The 20325-nt window shown below is 36.8% G+C and overlaps 2 protein-coding genes and 1 long non-coding RNA gene across 6 annotated transcripts in view; 2 read left to right on the top strand and 1 right to left on the bottom strand.

Annotated features, from left to right (window-relative positions):
* Positions 1-7682: 7682 nt before the first annotated feature.
* LOC125280757 lies at positions 7683-9147 on the bottom strand. Its single transcript, XR_007187739.1, has 3 exons — positions 9014-9147; positions 8876-8935; positions 7683-8405 (listed from the first exon to the last, which is right to left on the bottom strand). It is a non-coding gene; the product is annotated as an uncharacterized LOC125280757 (long non-coding RNA).
* A 1189-nt stretch (positions 9148-10336) lies between these two features.
* Positions 10337-15041, top strand: zgc:101100 (uncharacterized protein LOC445169 homolog). Of its 2 annotated transcripts, none has more exons than XM_048210016.1 (4): positions 10337-10485; positions 12552-12728; positions 13426-13601; positions 14111-15041. In XM_048210016.1, exons 2-4 carry the CDS (start codon positions 12557-12559, stop codon positions 14561-14563), a joined length of 801 nt encoding a protein of 266 aa, XP_048065973.1. In that variant the 5' UTR covers positions 10337-10485; positions 12552-12556; the 3' UTR covers positions 14564-15041. The 2 variants fall into 2 exon arrangements, with proteins under 2 accessions (XP_048065973.1, XP_048065972.1); XM_048210015.1 differs by lacking the exon at positions 10337-10485 and adding an exon at positions 11251-12391.
* Positions 15042-15959: 918 nt separating this feature from the next.
* The window catches only part of csnk1g2b (casein kinase 1, gamma 2b), a 37807-nt gene continuing 33441 nt past the window's right edge, over positions 15960-20325 (top strand). For 2 of the 3 annotated variants that reach the window (XM_048208878.1, XM_048208874.1), the window contains exon 1: positions 16043-16198. The gene's annotated coding sequence lies outside the window, so the exon portion shown is untranslated. Of the gene's footprint in view, positions 16199-20325 lie in introns of all 3 variants that reach the window. The other variant, XM_048208875.1, reaches the window with a different exon arrangement.

Below are 20325 nucleotides of genomic sequence, written 5' to 3' on the forward strand. Positions count from 1 at the left end.
ATCTTAAAATTAAAGTAAAATAGTTTGTAAATGTAATTTATTCTAGATAATTATTTTATTTGTTGTTCTTGTTTTTATTATTAATAATATTTCTCTGTGACTACATTTTAATGTGAACATCCTTTTTAGAGATACCAATCTTTTGTGAGTTTGGCCATAACGTTTTTAGCATATTAGTTTTATTGTTTTGCAAAATTAGTATTTCATCCCCTTGGAATTATAAGGTTCTATCTGCATTCTGAGCAGTTTTGAGATATTGAGCTTCAAAGTGTTTGCATTCCATTCAACTCTGTATACAGAACCTTTTCTAAATAAAAAGTCCCAAAATGTACACACTAAAAAGCATCACATAATGTAAATAATTTGTCACAGAATAAGAATATGTGAATAACTCAATTTCGACAAAAATGTCAGATAGAACCTTATAATTCCAAGGGGATGATTTGATTTTCCAATTATTGCTTGCAAAAATAGTCACTATATAAGTGATTATTTTTCAAGTAAAAGTTTGAAAATAAGATGATAGATAGATATATTGATACATTTTGATGAAACATTTTTCCTATGTAGTCTTTTGTGTTATAGGTTACAGGTTGGCCCACCCAAAAATTGTAATATATATAATGTAATATAATGTATATGTTATTTCTGCACCAAACACTATATTGACCAAAAAAAAAAAAAATACTAAAACATTGCTACATTTCAGGAATTCATAGATTGGAATTTATTTAAAGCTCCTTCATACATGATTTTACTAGTTCATGAGTTAACTAGTAGATAAACAGTTGATAAGTGAGGATCAGTCCATTATTAGGGTAAACATGTGGTGTACGTTTTACTCCTGCAGTGCTTTTTTTTTTTTTTTTTTTTTTTTTTTTTTTTTGAGTTCGATAGCTTTTGTGTTTGCATGTTCAGAGGCTCTTTTGAGAATATCTCTGGGTGCCTCTTACTGGAGCTTAAACTGTGCCACTGACCTCACGCTTCTGGACCCTCACTGCGCAGGGTCAGAGGCCAAGCTAGCCACATCGATTTCCCCCTCTGAAGAAGTCTTTAGTCCCACAGCACTTCTTCTGAGGCCCCCGTCACACACTCCTGTCCACACAGAGCTGCCCTGAGAGCCAATTGTGCTGCGCTGGGATCGATCCAGCGAGTGTCTGAGGGGCCTCTTGGTTAAGCGGCTCTCTCTCAGATAACTGACAACTACAAAGCTCTCCTCTTGACAGGCGCTTGTCAATACAAATTTCCACTATTGATAAGTAATTAAAGAAAGGGAGAGCATTCTGCTCTTCACTCCAACATCTGTTAAACAGGACCTGTAAACAAAACCTCTCAAAAGGCTAAATGAACCCCCTCTGTCCTTCTCTAGAGCCCCCCTGTAGTTTTAAACCAATCCAAATCATATTAAAACGCTTTCACTTAGCTGCAGCTTTAGAAAGTCCATTGAGATAAAAGGTCTGATTCTGCTCATAAAGGCCATTCTGCAGTACAAAAGAGCAAAAGTTTCCTTAAACTCAGTGTGCTACTAGCACTCAAAACCATCAATAACATTATTGTACACATTTATTTTCTTACATAAAGTCTAAACCCTGTTAAAATCTTCAGGGATTTTCGCATTTTAAATTGTGTTAAAGGCTTAGTTCACCCAAAAATTCAAATTCTGTCATTAATTACTCACCCTCATGTTGTTCCACACCCTTAAGACCTTCATTCATCTTCAGAACACAAATTAAGATCTTTTTGATAAAATCTGATGGCTCAGTGAGGCCTCCATTGACAGCAAGATAATTAAAACTGCAGATGCCCAGAAAGCTACTAAAGACTTCAGTTCATGTGACTACAGTGGTTCAACCTTAATGTTATGAAGCGACGAAAATACTTTTTGTGTGCCAAAAAAAAACGACTTTATTCAACAACATCTAGTGATGTTGATTTCAAAACACTGCTTCATGAAGTTTCGAAGCTTTACGAATCTTCTGTTTCGAATCAGTGATTCGGAGCGTGTATCAAACTGCCAAAGTCACGCCCCCCAGTGGTGAACCACTGAAATTTCAAAACACTTATGAAGTAATGACGTGACTTTGGCAGTTTGATGCACATTCCGAACCACTGATTCGAAACAAAAGATTCATAACGCTTCGAAGCTTTATGAAGCAGTGTTTTGAAATCGCCCATCACTAGATACTGTTGAAAATTATCTATAATATCTATAAAATATCTATAAGATATAAAAAATATCTTAATTTGTGTTCTGAAGAGGAATGAAGGTCTTACGGGTGTGGAACGACATGAGGGTGAGTAATTAATGACAGAATTTTCATTTTTGGGTGAACTAACCCTTTAAAGGTGATAGAGAGGATTTTTTCGTCGACTGAGAATCCAAAGACTGTTACTGAGTTTTTGAAATGAGCGCATGCGTAAGAACAACCCCCCTCCTTCACAACTAGGGGTGTAACAATACATCGATATATATCGATACATCGATCTAATGTCTAACGATCCGATGCATCGATGCAATGCGTAAAAAATCGATACCTGTGGGTTATTTATAGAGGCACCTTTGTTTTAACATTCTCCACATTTTCACACAATATCAGTCTATGCATTATCGCCAACGCATGAATTCTCATTTAAACTACCTTTCAGAACTTGTGAAAGACACTCGGGACAGTAGATGGAACTGTCACTGGCCGATCGGGCCAGTGCTGAATCTTCACGAAAGTTTATAATTTGCTTGTGTTTAAAGCCTTGCAAGCAGTGCGCACACATCTCAGTGTCCGTTAGATCACAACACTGGAGAATAGAGTGCTATGAATCGTTCTTCACAGACACAGTAACTGAAATTAAAACTATTAAAAGAATATGGTCAATAAACTGCCGCATAAGAGCGCCACGCGCTGTTACTCTGTGTTGCTTCAAGCATATCATTCTGCACACGGGATGCGCATAAGTGCTTTGTGCCGCTCTGTATTGGAGCCTTTATAATAAATTTGCACAATGAAAGAATATTAATAGCCTATCTTGTTTTGTCCTACCTATAATATGTTGTTGCTTCATTAAAAACCTGCACTATACATTTAAAAGAAATGTCTTTTAATGATGCGTGTGTGTGTGTGTGTGTGTGTATATGTATTCCTTGTTTATCAGTTTTTTGACATTACACATTTTAGCACAGAACTAAAATACTTTCTTGACTGTTGTCATGCCATAAGGTGTCATTAAGTTACTGTGTGAATTTTTATTTGTGGATGTCCCAATCAGGGTTCAGGATGTGAAATTTTGAAATAAATGTTTGTTATATATTTTGGTTGAGTTAATAAAAATTTAACTGGTTGTGTAAAATAGGCTCAAAATATCGAAATATTAATCGAATCGAATCGTATCGTAATCGTATCGCAGAACTTTTTGACGTATCGGAAAATATCGAATCGCTGGCTATGAGAATCGATATTGTATCGAATCGTGATGAACTGTCCGATTTACACCCCTATTCACAACACATTTCAAAGGAACGCCTCCCAAAACTCATAAACACTCGTATTGGAACACGAGTGTTTGCCACCGGCATTCGCTGTGTCGTGTTTTTTGGATTCATTATGTCGGACTCACCGCAGGTAACTCATAATCTGCAGTTGTTACTCCTGTCTCCTGACAAAAACATTGCATGCGGCGCCTGTAGAGTGTGGAAAGTTACTGGAGAGCGCAGCCGCACTCGTCTCTCAAAAGGAACGTCACGGCAGTGATTGACAAGCCAGAGGGCCAATCGTTTACGCAATGATCGCGTAAACGATTGGCTGATGTTTTTAAGGCCCTACCTCGTGCACAGATGATGTATATTAATATTATTACTTTCAGTGCACCTAATAAATAGTCTTTTATCAGTTAGTAAAGACAGTTTCAAGTAATATTGCAAAAATGTATAAAACAAAACATCCTCTTTAGCACCTTTAACAGATTCCTGGGCAATTTTTCCCCCCATGTTTCACAGTGTTTAAACTTTTTCCTTGGTTATGAATTAAGGCTATTGACGTATCACACTGTACATTCATATAAACCCCGGGTTTGCAGTCTTGTTTGCATAGTTTCATTGTATCTTTGATTGGGCGAACACATCCACTTGTATTGCATCAGATATATTCCTGTCTGTGCCATCCAGCTTGTCTAGAGTTGTCTTTTGGGACATAACAGTAAGAATATCACTTCTTTTAAATTACAGCATTTTTGTCACTGTTTGACATGACAAAGAAACAAACTACAGCACATGAAAGTTTCTGTGCAAAGCTCATGAATATTTAATGAGGCAAGCGTTGTTCAGTTTTGCTGAACAACTGCTTGTTACATCCTGAGGGCCTGTTCACGCAAAGAAAGCATTTTTGCGTTCCACTACTCTACTCTTCCATTGCTGCACTAGACATGCACTAGAATCTAGACGGACGTGTTTGACCGTTGTGTTCATGTCTTTTGCAGCATTTCGCACATGACACAGTGTTATAAAACATCCCGCTCAATTTAAAATATGTTAAAATTCCCATTCCATTGCTCACATCTCACATTTAAATGTGAGATGCCTGGTAGTTAAACAGGGAAAACACAAGGTCTAGAGATGTGCTTTTTAGGGCCGATTCACACAGAACACAGTTTTGCTGTTTAGATGCACAAGATGCAGGTCAGTGGAATGAAAAAAAAGTGCAAGGTCTAGAGACATGTTTTTTTAAAAGTTGAACTTCTTTTTACTTGAGCGCCTTGATTTTAGAACGCTGCATCATGCGCGAGACGCAGACCTTATGAAAATTAACCATGGTTTTACTACAAAAAAACTAGGGATGTCCCGATCACGTTTTTTTGCCCTCGAGTCCGAGTCTTTTGATTTTGAGTATCTACCGATACTGAGTCCCGAACCGATACTTCTATAATACATAAAAAAGAATAAAGAAGAGCGAAAAAACAGATCCAGAAACAGTGCTTTTCAGGTTTTTCAGGTATCTAACAGTAATCAAATAGAAATCAAATATAAAATATCACTGCATATTATCTTTACTGTATAAAATAAATAATGATTATAAATAATGATCATTACTGAAGTTACAAAAACTATTCAGTCAAGAGCAGTGAGTGATTTCTTTGTTATTTGTTGTTTGATTTAACATTAAAAACAGGCAGCAGGAATAGTGTTACACATGCGCTGTCTTTCTCGACTAATATACATTCATTTAAGACATAACCGACTATGTTTGCTAGGATACTCGCCAAGACGGGCATGTTGACATAATTTTTGTATGAATTTGTCTGCTGAAGCGCAAGACTTGAAAGAGAACTCAGTATTTGCGCGCTGACTTTAATAAGCGTGTGCGCGCTACGGATGAGCGCACACAAATCTTCTCACAGCGCGTGAGAGTTCTCTTTCGCGTCTTGTTCTTGAAGGTTTAAATCAGCAAGGCTTAAATGAGTTTAGTTTAAACACAGATAGCAACGTGTGCTGTTCAGGTCTCACCTGCGCTCACGCGCTATCAACACCCGTGTGATGACGGCGTAAATGACTGGAAATTAGAGCAGACAGCACTCGCAGTGAACAGTTTACAAAGAGTGACTGTTTTGTCCACGCTTTCTGATTATCGTTGTTGTAACGTTTTGTGCATCCATCGACTGAAACATACATTATCTGAACAATGTCTGTTTTCCACGTTGCTATTTTAAACAAACCATATTAACCAATAGATGCATCGTCATTCGAGATGGACCGCGGTGCAAGTGCGTACCGAACCGTAAGTGGAGAACCGTACGTTTCGATTTTTTTACAGAGAACCGTTGAACCCCTAATACATATATATCCGAGTCCTGATCGGGAGGTAACGTCCGATTGCGATCGAGTCTGAAACCACGTGATCGGGCCCGATTTCCGATCATGTGATCGGATCTGGACGTCCCTAAAAAAAACACAAAAAAACATGGTTATTGTAGTTAAACCATGGTAACCATAGTGTAACCATGGTATTTGTAGTAAAACTGTCTGCCAAATCTGCAAAAAAAAAAAAAAAAAAAAAATGGTTACTTCACTTTTACTATAAAACCATTGTTATTTATCGTAAAGGTGCAAAAGCAGCGAGATGCGAGCACAACGGTCCATTTAGCATGTTTACATTAAAGAACTATGAAAAAGCAGCACAGTGGAATGGAAAACGCATTCTGTTTGTTTTCCATTCCACTGTAGCCGACGCTGTCGTGAGCATCTATATTTCTCCATTGTTATTTTTCGTAAGGGTGTGAAAGAGCGAGCACAGCGGTCAAACACGTCCACTTAGCATAGTGGAATGGAAAACATTTTGTGTGAATGGCCCCTTAAAGGTTCCGTTTTTCGTGGTTTTTTGAAGCTTTGATTGTGTTTGTAGTGTGCAATATAACATGTGTTCATGTTTCGCGTGTAAAAAAACACAGTATTTTTCACATAATTTACTTATCTGTATACCGATGTTTCCACTGTCATAAAAACAGGCTGATGACTTCCTTGTTCTATGAAGTCCCTCCTTCAGAAATACGTAACGAGTTCTGATTGTGCCAGCGGTTCCTGTGTTGTGATTTGACAGCAGTTTAGCGCATCTTGCCCGGAAAGGTCACACCTCTTACCATAACGTGGAGATGCACGCGCTCAGTGTTATTGTAAACATGTCTTTAATTTTACCCTATCAATTTGAGCCGGAATCAGACCCGGTGATTGGACTGCGGGATGAAAATAACAGCGTTTCGACGACATGGCGACAAACACACTCTACAAACGCAACTCTTGTGTATTCCTGTGGGCGGAGGTTAGTCAAAAAACTGTTTTAGTGACGTCATTAAAGAAGGAAGTAGAGGGATGTAGTCCAAACTGGCCGTTCGATGTAGGCGACTTCTGTTAAATAAAATATCTCGCTTGGCATTGAACTTTGAGCTTTAAAATTTTACAGATTTTATTTATACTCTAACAACATTACACACTAACTAAAGTTTGAAACATGGGATCACGAACAACGGGACCTTTAAGGCCAATTTTTACTGCTGCGTCAAGTGTATGCTGTAGTGTACGTTGTAGGCATGGAGCTGACACCGTTGTGAATGTTTATACTTCTGCATTCTGTCTGCATTGCTCTGCAATTACACCGCCAAAACGGTATTGATGGTGGGGTTTCTATGTTCCACTGTGTTGAGTTTAGCCTTACCGGGCAGTGCAGAAGAACACGGCGGAAATGCATAGGAGGAAGTGCGATGCTACCAAGCCGACCAATGACAGATCTTGCGGTCTGTGTCATTGCGATGTGTAGTTACATTTTTGGGGATGTGCGCATCAGGGTACGGCTAATGGTACAGCATATGGTACATGACTATGCTACGCGACTATGCAAAGGCTACGGCGTATCTACCGCGCGTGCCCCAGGTGTCCTAGATGTTCCTCAATAGGCCTACTACCAGTGTCCTAGGTTTTTCCTCAATACTAGTTCTCTTAAATTCTCTTAATTATTAATTTATCCTTTTACTTTTTGCATGTCATTTTTTGTGTGTGTGTTTAAGAAAAACTGATTAAAACTGAGCGATATTAAGCAAAAAGATATTTTATGAGTTTGAAACACTTTAATGAGTTTACCCTCGGCTGGTCTGTGTTTTAATGCTGCTAATCTGTGTCTTTGAAAGTGGATCCACTAGCACACATCCTCTAAACCCCTTAAACTCAACAGACAGGGCCCAAACCTCCTGAATATAGCTAGGCACTAAGACAAATTAATGGGTTTGCATCCAATTACACCTATGTAAATAAACATCCGAATGAGAAAATTCCAGATGCATCCACCACTTTGTGGTCTCTTTAAAGCTGTTGAGTGGGTCGGGGGTAAAGCCGAAACGCAATTTTAGTGGGCAGGAGATGAAAACTCAGCTCTCATTACGGACTGAGCCGGAGTTATGAGGTGGGGATGGTGTGTGTTTGGGGTTTGGAGGGGGCATTGCACCGGGGCGGTGGTTTTCGGGGAGGGGGTCACACACAACCAGCGTCTTTGTGTGGCTCTAATCCTCCCAGCCAACACAGCTTTGGCCAGGTTTCATCATGAAAGTGCCATGAAATAACTACTTTTTTTTCTTAGCAGCAAATCTCCACTAATCCTGCAGGCTGAAGAGACAAAGGCTTCTGGGCTCTGAGCTCCAAGCTTTTAATGGGGTTCAGAGGCTGCTCAGCTAAGGTTCTTCTAAATGACTTATTTTGAGAGGACACTAATACAGCTTGACAGGCAAGAACATCGCAAAGGGAGAAAAAAGCAGAGCCTTAAACACAGGGTGAAAAACTTCAGCACAATTCCGTGATAGTTTGGAAGGTCAGTCAGGTGTGAAAATAGTAGAAATGTGGAAAGTGTTGGTCTAGATGAGCTGTTGCCATTTGACAGCTGAAAAAGGACATCAAAAAGACTTAGAATGATCTAAAGCATTAAATCTCCAAGCTTTAAAAGCATTTACAACTGGTAACTTTACTGATATAAAGTATGGAAACTGTATCAAAACTTTATTGTGTTAAAATTCAAAGAGTCTGGCTCAAAACATATATAAAAGTATAAACTGTATTAGATGTACTTGTAATAAAAGTAAATTCAGCAATAGTTGTTTGACATGTTTAGTTATATGTAGTAAGAAAGACACAATATATACACACACAAACACTTTGTATACAGAATATTGTACAATGTAAAAACAATTATGTTTACGGAGGCCAAAGTTAGCAAAAATGGACAGTATGAGCCCTTTACAATGTTAAAAGGAAAAAGTGATGTAAAGTTTTTTTTTTGGTCTGGGTATGTTTATGCATAGAGTAATAATTTAAAAAGAATCTAACAATATGGATCATAAATCTGTTACTTACTTAATGGAGAAGAGAAGATAACGTTACCCTATCTGAACAGAGCTGGTCACACACGTTAAACTAAAAAAAGAAAAACACATGATTTGCAGGAAAGTTAAAATGTATAGACATTGTAAGAAAGAAATAATGTAACGTTACCTGTTGAAAGTGCTGAGCTCCAGAAAATCAGTACAGTAGCCTAATGAGGTGGCATTGACGGTTACAGATTTTGAAAACAAAAAGGCGGGAATAAAGAACCCCAAACTCTAACACACAAGGAATAGAACTGCAAATAAAAAAAATGAATTTAAAAAATCTGTAAAAATAGGGCATAATGTAGGCTACTGTATTAGTTTGACGGAATTTTCCGTATTTATTTATTTTTTTACAAAATGTTTTACCTGTATTTTGAACTTCATTACGTTGTGTTTAGGGTTAACGGAAATATCCGTAAAATTACTGGATAATAATTTTCTGCCAGTACATTATCCGTTTTTTTTACGGAATTAGGCTAGGTTTTTTTTTTTTTTTTACAGTGTAGGATACGTGTAAATAACTTTTAAAGTAAGGTGACCAGATTTCTGAAATGGAAACTGGGGACATTTCCTATTTGAAGGTCAAATTATCACCAAAATCTCATTTGTTATTATCTATTTATTTATATTTATTTATATTAAAGAACAGGGACAGACAATACATTTTTGAATGTTTTTGTTTTTAACTGTTGTGGGTTCCTTATAGGCTATTATTACACTAATAATTAGTTTTATTATTAAGATTTTTGCTCTGGTTTTAATACAATTCACCAAAAAAAAAAAAAAAAAAAAAAAAAACTATTACACTATTGTACAAGCAGTTCAAAACAATATGCCTGTTATAGCCAGAATTATGACTTTACAAAAGCACATTACATTACAAAAATAAAACATAAATATAAGAAGATAAATACAATCATTTTTTAAAATTATTGAATTTAATATTAAAATTTTCACAAGCTGTTTTTACAGTATACAAAATTACTTTTTTTTAAATTAATTTTTAACTATTATTTTGCATTTTAGACTCATTTTAAGCACAAAGTACGTGTGTTATTTTATTTTTTATTTATTCATATCTGAGTGTACCTTCGCCACGTAGTTAAGACACGTGTGTGTGAAAACTGCTGCGTTGTGACTGCGGAACTTTTGTGGACGTTTAAAATTGTGCAAATCAAATCTCGCACCCTGTTGAGGCCCTGTTATAAAACATACCAACAGTATTACCTTAATTTAACATGAATAGTTAGTATGTTACTACCTTGAAACCGATAATGATGTTTATTTTGATATTTGACGATAATGGCTCTTTGCTCTGGTCCAGATCCACATTACGCTCATGAAATAGCGGCGCGCGCGCGACTAAGTGTAGCTGCACAGCCCCCCCTGTTGGAGAACATGATCACTACACAATTTCTCCAGCAGGCTACTGTATGCTCGTCGGGCTTTTTGCAATGTATATGCGGGTTGTTTTGAACGAGCTATAAAATGGGGACATTTCCGGGGACAGCTTCAGTCAGGGACAGAACACCAAAAACCGGAACTGGTCTGGTCGTCTGGTCACCCTACTTTAAAGAACTCAAAAGTTTAAAGTTGGTAAGAATTAAATGTTAAAAGTCTCTTTTGCTCACAAGGGCTAGCCTACATCTAATCAAAAATGTAATATTGTGAAATGGTAGCCTACTATGCTGCAATTTAAAATAACTGTTTTCTGTTTTAAAATCATGTAAAATGTAATTTATTCCTGTGATGGATGGTCTTCAGCGTCACATCCTTTAGAAATCATTCCAGATTTGCTGCTCTCATTATTATTATTATAATTATCAATGTTGAAAACAGTTGTGCTGCTTAAAATTTTTGTAGAAACCGTGGTACTTTGATGATTTTAAAGTTCAAAAGAACAGCATTTATTTGGAATAGTAATCTTTTGTAACATCATTAATGTCTTTACTCTCACCTTTGATCAATTTAACTTGTCCTTGATGAATAAAAGTATTAATTTCTTTTTAACAATCTTTCTAGGAATGTTTCTAGTTACTGTGAGATGTATTAAACAGCCAAAAGTATTAAAGGAACAATCAAAGTGTTCAGCAAACTAGCATTTCATTAATATTCCCATAATAGTAGTGAAAGACTTTTGTAAAGATATAGAGATCTTATTGTGTAAATCTGCTTTTCTAATAAGGACCAGAATTCCATGACTGTCTGGATACAAACAAACAATCCTTTCCAGCAGGAAAGTGCATATTAAAGTGAGCTAAATGTGCGGTCAAGGTTGTGTGTGCCAGTCTCATGCCAGTGCTTGGCTGCTGGTTCCATGTGTTGCCCTCCTGGGTACACACACACACACACACAGAGGAGTGTGCAACTGCCCTGATACTCGTGGGAAACATAATCTAGCTCTCCACATGCCTCGCCTTCCTGGCCCTGAGCTGCACAGTGTCAGGATTTAGCGGAATTTACATCTCTGAACCTCCTGAGCCGCTCCCAGCCGCTCGGCTGCAGTTTTACTGAGGGTGATCTGATCTGAGGTGACTGAGGTTTCAGCTGGAGCTAAACTGCTGCTTGAGCTCAATGAGAGAGGGTGTTGAGAGATCGATGATGGGATAATGACAAGATTGGTTGATATGTTTGCTTCATAACTGTTTTTTGATTTATTGCATAACTATAACCAGTTTGGACACCACAGCACTGCAAATTGCTTTGTTTACCTCGTGCGTCTTTCATTTTATTGAGCATTTTATTTATTTTCAGATGCTAATAGCTTAAATCCTCCTTTTTTGAGAGGATTTGATTTGAAGGAAAGATTTCTGGAACATTTAGCCCTAAGAAATTACCCTAATAGGCCACTTCCAGAGTGCATTCTCCAGTTGACATTTTCTGGGCAAAATATGGGTCCAGTTAGCAAAACAAACCAGCCAAGCAAACACCCCCCCTTGGAGTTAATACTAACAAAAGCTGGGGAACGGCAGAGAAAGAAGGAAGAGAACAACGGACAATCAAAGGCTGTTATTTTAATCTGCCCAACCCCAGAGATTAGCCGACCACATTGTTTTAATTGTTTTAAAGGGGGGAGCGCAATGCCCGCTCATTGAAGGGAGATGCTTTGCCTAAATCTCCCAAGTTCAATAGTTTCAAAAACTTGAGCCCCCAAACCCCCCTTTCTCTCCCTCATCCCACTTAATCCAGGCTAATACCTTTCTTTCTATTGGCTAATGGTTGAAGGAAGCTGAAGTTAATGCCTCTTAAATAGTGGAAACTGAGCCGGAGAGAACCTAAACCATACTCAGCGTGGAGCATTACAGGTCTGCCTTAGCAAAAGAAACTTCATTGTAAATTTTGGGGGATTTTACCAGCTCCTGTGAGTCGTAACTTTGGGATTTTAAGAATCATATGAGTAAAAAACAAAAACAGCAGTTACTCATAGCTACTTTACCTAATTTTACTGGGTACATGTCCGTTTTTTGCAACTAATCATTCCACAGTTCATTGGAAGTTGTAGGTAAGTGTTCAATGTTTTTTTTTATTATTTATAGAAAAATGGTTTTGTTAAACATTTTCTATTCTATTAGCCTATGTTCTTTTCTACCTAGCTTATTCCTTATCGTATTTTACGTGATATTTTTTATTTTAAGCGATTCTCATATATTTTATTCTCTCAGCCAGAATGAATTCTCTGTATTTCTGTGGACCAAGACACGGCCAGGGGCCTTTTCCATTGCAACGCGTCAACTCGTTATTTCACGAGGCTCACCAGCAGATGGCGCAGCCGTATCAGGTTCATTCAGCGGCCAGTCCGTCGTCTATGCAGACATTCACAGTGGCGGAGCGCCTGGCAGGTGAGATGCCGCTTGACTTTAGAGAACATAATAAATATAAATATAAATGAAGTAGGCTACAGAGCAAATGCAGAATTCGTAAAATTATAATTTCTGTTTTTTTAAAGCTTGTAATTACTGATCACACTTTACGGTTAGTGTTCATATTATAGGCTACGCTTAGTTTATTAAAAATGAACTAGATGTGTTGGCTATATGTCTAATAATCTGATTATATTCAAGAATACATTTAATATAAATAGAATTAAGTTTTAATTTAATATTAGAATAAAATATAATATATATTTTAAATATTCTTTACTGTTTTTTAAATATTGTGCATCATTTTATTTAATAATATCCAGCGCGGTTAGGATGTTTGAAAATGCTTTCAATTTGCATTTTTGCAATTTAATTCAGTTTTATTTTATTACAGATGCTTGAAATTTAATTTTATATCAGTATTATACATTTATTTATTTGCTCAAACAATAGTGTATAAAAGTTGACCTAAAATAGAGCACAAAATTATGATGCTTATTTGTTTAAAAAAAATTAAATCATAAAACTTTGTTTATTTTCATATTTTGAATCCATTTTTTTTTTTTTTATGTGGACTCACACATTTGAGCCCTACAGTATATAGTGTGTGTTAGACAAGCAATGTTAAGTATCATGAAATGAATTGTAAACAATAATAAACATTTTCTTCATTTAGAACTCATCCTTGAGGCACGCTACGGGAACCAGCAAAAGCAGCGTCGCAGTCGCACGGCCTTCAATGTGTCCCAGTTACAAGCGCTCGAAAAGGCCTTTCAGCAAACCCAGTATCCAGATGTTGGCATGAGAGAGAGACTAGCAGTCTGCATCAACCTCCCAGAGGCCCGTATCCAGGTGAGAGACAAAGGAACATCTGCAGTGTCCAACAAGCAGAACACTTCTAGGCCCGATTTCACAGACAGGGCTTAGGCTAAGCCAGGATTAAGTCTTATTTCAATTAGGATATTTAAGTAGCTTTTATGAACATACCCTAGAAAAAAACATTACTGGTGTGCATCTTGAGACAAAACAATGGCACTGACATATTTTAAGATATGTCAGTACAAGTTGCTTTCAGTTAAAGCAGCTCAAACATGCATTTTAGTCTAGGACTAGCTAGAAACCAGTGGTAAATATAATACATTTAGAAAATAACGGTTCTTTATTAGCATTGATGGTTCCATTACAAACCTTTAACATCCATGGAAGCTTTAGAAAAAGGTTCTTCAGAACTTTTAACCAAAATGTTCTTTGGGAAACCAAAAATAGTTCTTCTATGGCATCGCCTTATGGAACCTTTCTTTTTAAGAGTGCAGGTTAAATGTGCTTAAAACATCTTAGATTAACAAAACATGTTTCTTTAGGTGTGGTTCAAAAACAGACGTGCCAAATTTAGAAAAGGTCAACGCTTCGCACCCCTTCCCAAAGAAGAAATCCAAGTGCATCGCTCTGCTACTAAACAACGGAAAGAAGGGGCTAAGGACCAAGAGAAAGTCTTTAATTCAAAATCTCAATCCTCTTTTAGAGAAAACAAGACCATTGCTTCCTCAGAGGACTCAACTCACCTTCATTCCCATCCCAGACTACACTCCTCTGCTGTTCTTCCATTCATCACTGGAGAACACTACCAACAACCAGTGCCTCATGCACTTGGGCTGCTGTCTGGAGGTCTGCCTTTCTCTCCTACATATTTACCTATAATGCAACAGCAGCACAGCACAGCCATCAATCTTGTGCCATTGGGGAAATGCAGCAGTCTCATGCTTCAGTCTGCCTGTCAATCTAAAGCCATGGTTCACCACCACATGGACATGTAGCCGTACCACCAACCGATAAGCTCCCATGAGCCAGTCATCCTTTTTAGGACGTGAAGAGGGAACAGGTGTTCCTGTGTCACCACAACATTGTAACTTTGTTTGGATTTGGTTCTTTTCATGTAACTTTCATTAAGTGGTTTTGATTGTATTTGTACAAACTGGCTTATTTTGTCAACTTTCATGCTCCGTTTTGCATAGCTTAGAGCATTGTTAAGAAACCTATTGTGTTGCACACACATATTTGAGCACTTTGTAGATTTTTATGAACTTTTTTATCATTTTGAATACAAATAAACATGAAAAACACCTGAATCAGTTGTATTTGATATAACTGTGAGCTGCTGTGAGCATAATGACTGCTGTGTAGCTTAATTCTGGGATTGCACGTTTGGTCTTCATAATTTTTGTCAAATGCAATAAATAATTTACCAAATGTGACGCATTCTCAGCGTTAACATTTAAGCACCAAAAGCTTACATTTAATTTTGTGTGCACTTGTACATTTTCATGTCACTACAGTAAATATATGACCATGATTCTTTCATTTTTTAAATGAATGAAAGCCACAGTTAGCAATCACTGAATGTGTTTACATGCAAAACAATTTTCTTAAGTTAATAAGAATATGGTCATATTTGGATTATGAAAGCATAATGTAAAATTGTTTGCAGTAACTATAGTTTAAGACAACGGTCTGGTCTGAATAAGACTGCTGGCATAATCTTATTTGAAATATTCGCCATAACTGAATATTCTTTCAGTTCAGACAGTCCAGTACAAACGTTATTCTGGGCGATATTAGATACACGCAGTCATGAAAAGTATTAAAAGCAATGCCATGTCTACATTTGTAAAAGTCACATGAACTATGTTATGCAATTTGCCACAACCTGCGAGCTATTGTGAGGATATGAATGAGAAGTGGAGTTGAATCAGTTTAATAAATGGCAAGAGTGAGCAGTTCTAGTACTTCCAGAAGAGAAAACCAGGAAAAGAATGTCCATGTTCATATGTTAAGCAGATTACATGTATATTTACATCTTATCTTTTCCTCATTAAACTCCACTGAATATGGAGTTTAATGAGAAAAAGAGATTTCTCTCTCTATATATAAAAACAAATGGTTCTGTTATCCAGTTAAAAGTAAAAAAAAAAAAAAAAAATAATTTCCATCAGTGATTTATTTTTAGCAATGGACTCAACACAAAAACCTAAACTCTTCACAATCAGTTACTTTACTTACTTTACTTCACAATAAATTAATCTTCCTTCAAATTAATTTAGTCGTTTCATTTTTTTTTTCTCAAAAGATGACTCCAATATTTCCAGCACTATTCAACACCTCAACTGTTGATCCAGGCAAAACATTCGAGTTTTTCTCCAGGTGGGGACGGTATGGAGCTTCTGTTGCGCGCGACAGCACAGCCGCATATTCACCAATCCATCTACGCACTTTTGAGAACGTATCCACAGCAATGGGAGTGTCGGATGACGCCGGAGCTTCGCTCACCGAAACGGTAGGCTTAAAGAGACAACAGCGAAGCCGGGCTAGTCTTTAGTGAGGAATTAAATCACTTTTCAAATCATAAATAAAGGACCATGTCGCGGCATACTACATAGGGGACTCGCACGCAGGTAAAAACATCTTTATGTTTCCTCAGGAAAAACATTCTCCCCTCGTTTTAATCGAAAGACTGAAAGGTTCGCTGCTAGACGGCTAATGTGATGTTAGCTAAGTGGGTTGCTAAGCTAGTTCATTTGTGGAGGATTATTGTCATGTTTGTCAAACAAGGCTTGGAGTTGTTTAGCTGGTTTGTCGGTATTTCCTTACCTTTTCGAATATGAAAGGGAATATATTTTGCTTTAGATGTGAAATGAAATGCATTTCGACGTGTATTTAGTTTATATTTGACGACTCAGCTAGACAGCCACTCATTTTAAGGACGTTTTTAAGCCACTAGCCAAGAAGACGGCTGAAAGACAATATTCTGAATGCCTTTTAAAGACATATTTAAGGTTTAAGTATGTAATTTTTGCTACGCCGTGATAGGAAGCTCTGTAGAATTGACACTTCATCATGAAATAAAACATTTTATGGACGGATCAGAAACACTTTCAGTGCCAGGATTGATAAACATATTTATATATGACATTTTCGACTTTGTACAACTGCTTTGGAAATCTCTCCTGTCAAGGGCGTTTTCAGACATTAGAATCATCTGTGCAATTTTAAACATTAAGGTATTAAGTTTACGTGGAAGTGAGGTTTAGTGTGGTTTAATTTTGACAGATATTAAATAATTTACTTTTTAAATTAGAGCTGTGCACCAATTTTCCTCAGTTATCAGACAGGAAAGGTGTCAGATAGCAAGCAAGAGGAGTGTTAAACTGTATCTCCCAGTTTCACATAGAGGCTAAACAAATTAGTATGGAAAATCACTCTGTGCTTAAGGAAATAAATGACCAGGCAGCTCTCTTTCTCTCTCTTTGCCTCTTAAGCTCAAATCAACACCACACAACGACACAAGGCCTTATAGATAAACACAGAAGCAGATTTATGGCACCAGCTTCTCTCTTTTGCCCATCTGAGAAAGTAGAAGTGGATGTCTTGGTTTTTACACAGCCTCTAACACTTGCATGTTTCCTGTTTGAAAGCTAAAACACAGTTGAACTGTGTTGGCTTGTTTGTTATGCTGAAACCTGGTTTCTTTTCTCTTGATATTTTGTCAGATAAGCACAACAATTAGTCGTCGTTAGCTGGATTGTCTTGTTTTCTTGTAGGGAGAGTGACTCAAAATAACTGCAAACACTAACTTGGCAACCATTATTAGTCGGGAAGTTTTAATTCCAGATTATGTGGTATTACAGACATCATTTTGGCTTTATCTGATGCACTTTTGTGTCAGGTGTTTTTTTTTTTTATGATGATGTTCCTGTGTTATCTGAGTGATTCATCTCTTAATCTGTTATAAATCTTTCTCTAAATATGAAATGAAATTTTTTTTATGGTGTAGTCTATGTCTATCTTTGTTAAACTTCACTCAAGCATTGATTAAGTTGCTTTTGATCCAAGTAGAGTATGGAAACATGCACCATAATCAGTACTTATACACTAGTTCTTGTCCACAGATCTTATAATTATATCTGATCCTCTGACTGTTGTGATCTCTAACTGACTTGTGGCATGGTTTTCCATTTCACCCTTGTAGAGCTTGTAATCAGCATTTTTATGGTACCGTGAGGGGCTGTGACCAACAGACCATCGAAAGACATGATTGACTGCCAATCCTGATATGGCTAAATGCATTATTTGCCGCAGTATATGACTAAACAAGACTATGGATTGCTTACCTTGAGGTTATTAACATTTTCAAGCTATAGTTTAAGATCAGTATGTGTAATTCCCTGCTTGTTAAATGCCTTATATAATTGTCTGTTTATTATTCACCTTTATGTAGCTTATACAGTGTGCAATTAAGATAAAGTGTTTGCTATAATGATTGATTTCATATTGAGAATTGATATATGCAAATTCAGGCCCTTTCATAAAGCGGCATCCAGCATAACTGTTACAAAAGATAAGTCGACATGATTGGTGATGCATTTATTTTGCTGAATGACAGGGCATAATTTTTCATAATTCGTTTTAGCTGAGGCTAAAGTATTATAATTTCGTCAGACTAGAAAAATGAACCGTGCATTAATAATCTAATGCATTGATGTTCAGATGCATTTGTCACTTGCTGAACAAACAGTGCCTTGTATGTTGAAATTAAGTAGTGAAATCCCCCCCCCCAATAAAGTGTCAAAGATGTTTTTTCTGCCGAGCTGATTGCATATTGCTCATCAGTTCTGGTCTGGTATCCTTTTACAGCCAGTCAGGCTGCCATTGATCGTTTTAAGTGCATTTTCTGAAGGAAATCATGGCAGTCTTTCCAATAGTTCTTGCATTACCTGCTCCGACTTTCTTTTCCATTTACATTAACGGCAGTGCTGACCCTGGATGGGAGAGGGGGTTGGTGTGCAACCGAGATCTCTGACCTTCTACACCGCTTCCCCTCTCCATTATCAACCACACAGGTGTCGTCAAAGTTCCTGTTGGATATGGAAACTGATACGGGCACTGTTAGGCTTGTAATTCTCAACCGTTCTGTTCTCCACACTTTGAAAAAATCCCATGCCTTGGAGGCAGACCAGCAAAATCTGTTGGTGTAGTGTCATAAATTGGCTCTTGTTATTTAGGTTGCCAAAACTGTGACTGGGTGATTAAAGTTTTTTTTTTTTAAGTAGCATTCGGTTGTGTCTCTTTATCCAGTGAGGTTGCATTCCCATCATGTCTAGCATGCAATACTTTGTCTCTTGCTGTTATTGATTAGGTTTATTGGACCTTGAGGTAATCTGAAAATGGATTCCATGCACATTGAGGACCAGGATTAGTGTCTGTGCTTTATAATATCCCATCATGCCTCTGTCCATCATCATGTTGCATGTTTATTTATTTCTAATGGAGGACTCACTTTAAAAATGTATTGAACCAAAAAAAAAAAAAAAAATTCTATCAAAATATTAAACTGAAATATTTTGTAGACTATAATGTTGTATGAAGTTTAATTGTATATTATATAATTTTACGTATTTTATTGTTTTTGCCATGAATATAGATAGCCTTTTGATGCTGATATGGCAGTAAAAGAAAGTTAATTAATAAAAAATACATTCAGAATTAGTGTGGTGAAGGACTCACTTTAAAATGCATAGTAAATGTGATTTTGTATAGTTGTTGTAATGTGGTACGAACTTGAATTATATATTGTATTATTTATTTTTTCCATGAATACAGCCTTTGACGTGGCAATAAATTGAATTAATGTATTTAAATGCATGGTCATTCAGGATTAATATCTGTGTTTTAGAGTGTCCCATGATGCATCTGTCCATCATCACATGTGGCATGCTTTAGCCTAGAGTTGTCAAAAGTACAGACTTTGGTACCAATCAGTAATGAAATTTTAAAAATGTGACTTTGAGCGCTGTTGAGCAGATTTGTAAACACCTCTGATTGGCTATTGTGTTGATGCGCTCATCGGATATGTCTGTGATTGGCTAAAATGATCAACGCACGGCAGCATTTGAAAGCAGGAGCGGGAGCGTTTGAAGGCAGGTGTCTATCAGCGGACTGGTTCGCGATAGATGCCTGCTTTCAAAATGCTCCTCTCCCGTGTGTATCTGTGTAAGCACTTGGTGAAGAGCTTCATTTATGACTATTTACAATGTTTTTACAGCGTTGATCATTGAAGCCAATCACAGACATATCCGATGAGAAGTGGAAACAATGGCCAATCAGAGGTGTTTATGAATCTGTTCAAAACGTCACATTTTTAAAAATTTAAGTACTGAAGTTTGTCATTTTGACAACTCTACTTTAGCCTATTTATTAGTGGAAGACTCACTTTAAAATTGAATGGAGAACTTTAGAATTTCTAAAATATTATTTAAGATTTTTTATAGTTTTATATATGTTTTTTATAATTATATATTATATGTTATTTATTTTTTTCCATGAATATAGCCTTTGATGCTAATATGGAAATAAGAAATGAATAAATTAATTAAAATGTATTGTCATTCAAATTTAACACATAGTAGGAGCAAAAACATGAAATCTTGCTCTGGTATGGCTCTGTTTGAAGTTTAATGACTGGTATATCAAGAATGTGCATGATCGATTTATTGATACTAATTGGTACTCTACTTCTCTTTTC

This window comes from Megalobrama amblycephala, linkage group LG12 (genome assembly GCF_018812025.1).
Source record: "Megalobrama amblycephala isolate DHTTF-2021 linkage group LG12, ASM1881202v1, whole genome shotgun sequence".
In the NCBI taxonomy this organism is placed as follows: Eukaryota; Metazoa; Chordata; class Actinopteri; order Cypriniformes; family Xenocyprididae; genus Megalobrama; species Megalobrama amblycephala.

Excerpts from the sequence above, each read along its gene's own strand:
- zgc:101100 (XM_048210016.1), top strand. The coding sequence starts at position 12,557 with ATGAATTCTCTGTATTTCTGTGGACCAAGACACGGCCAGGGGCCTTTT. Across the intron at positions 12,729-13,425 it reads AGTGGCGGAGCGCCTGGCAG|AACTCATCCTTGAGGCACGC; the intron begins GTGAGATGCCGC and ends TTCTTCATTTAG. Across the intron at positions 13,602-14,110 it reads TCCCAGAGGCCCGTATCCAG|GTGTGGTTCAAAAACAGACG; the intron begins GTGAGAGACAAA and ends ATGTTTCTTTAG.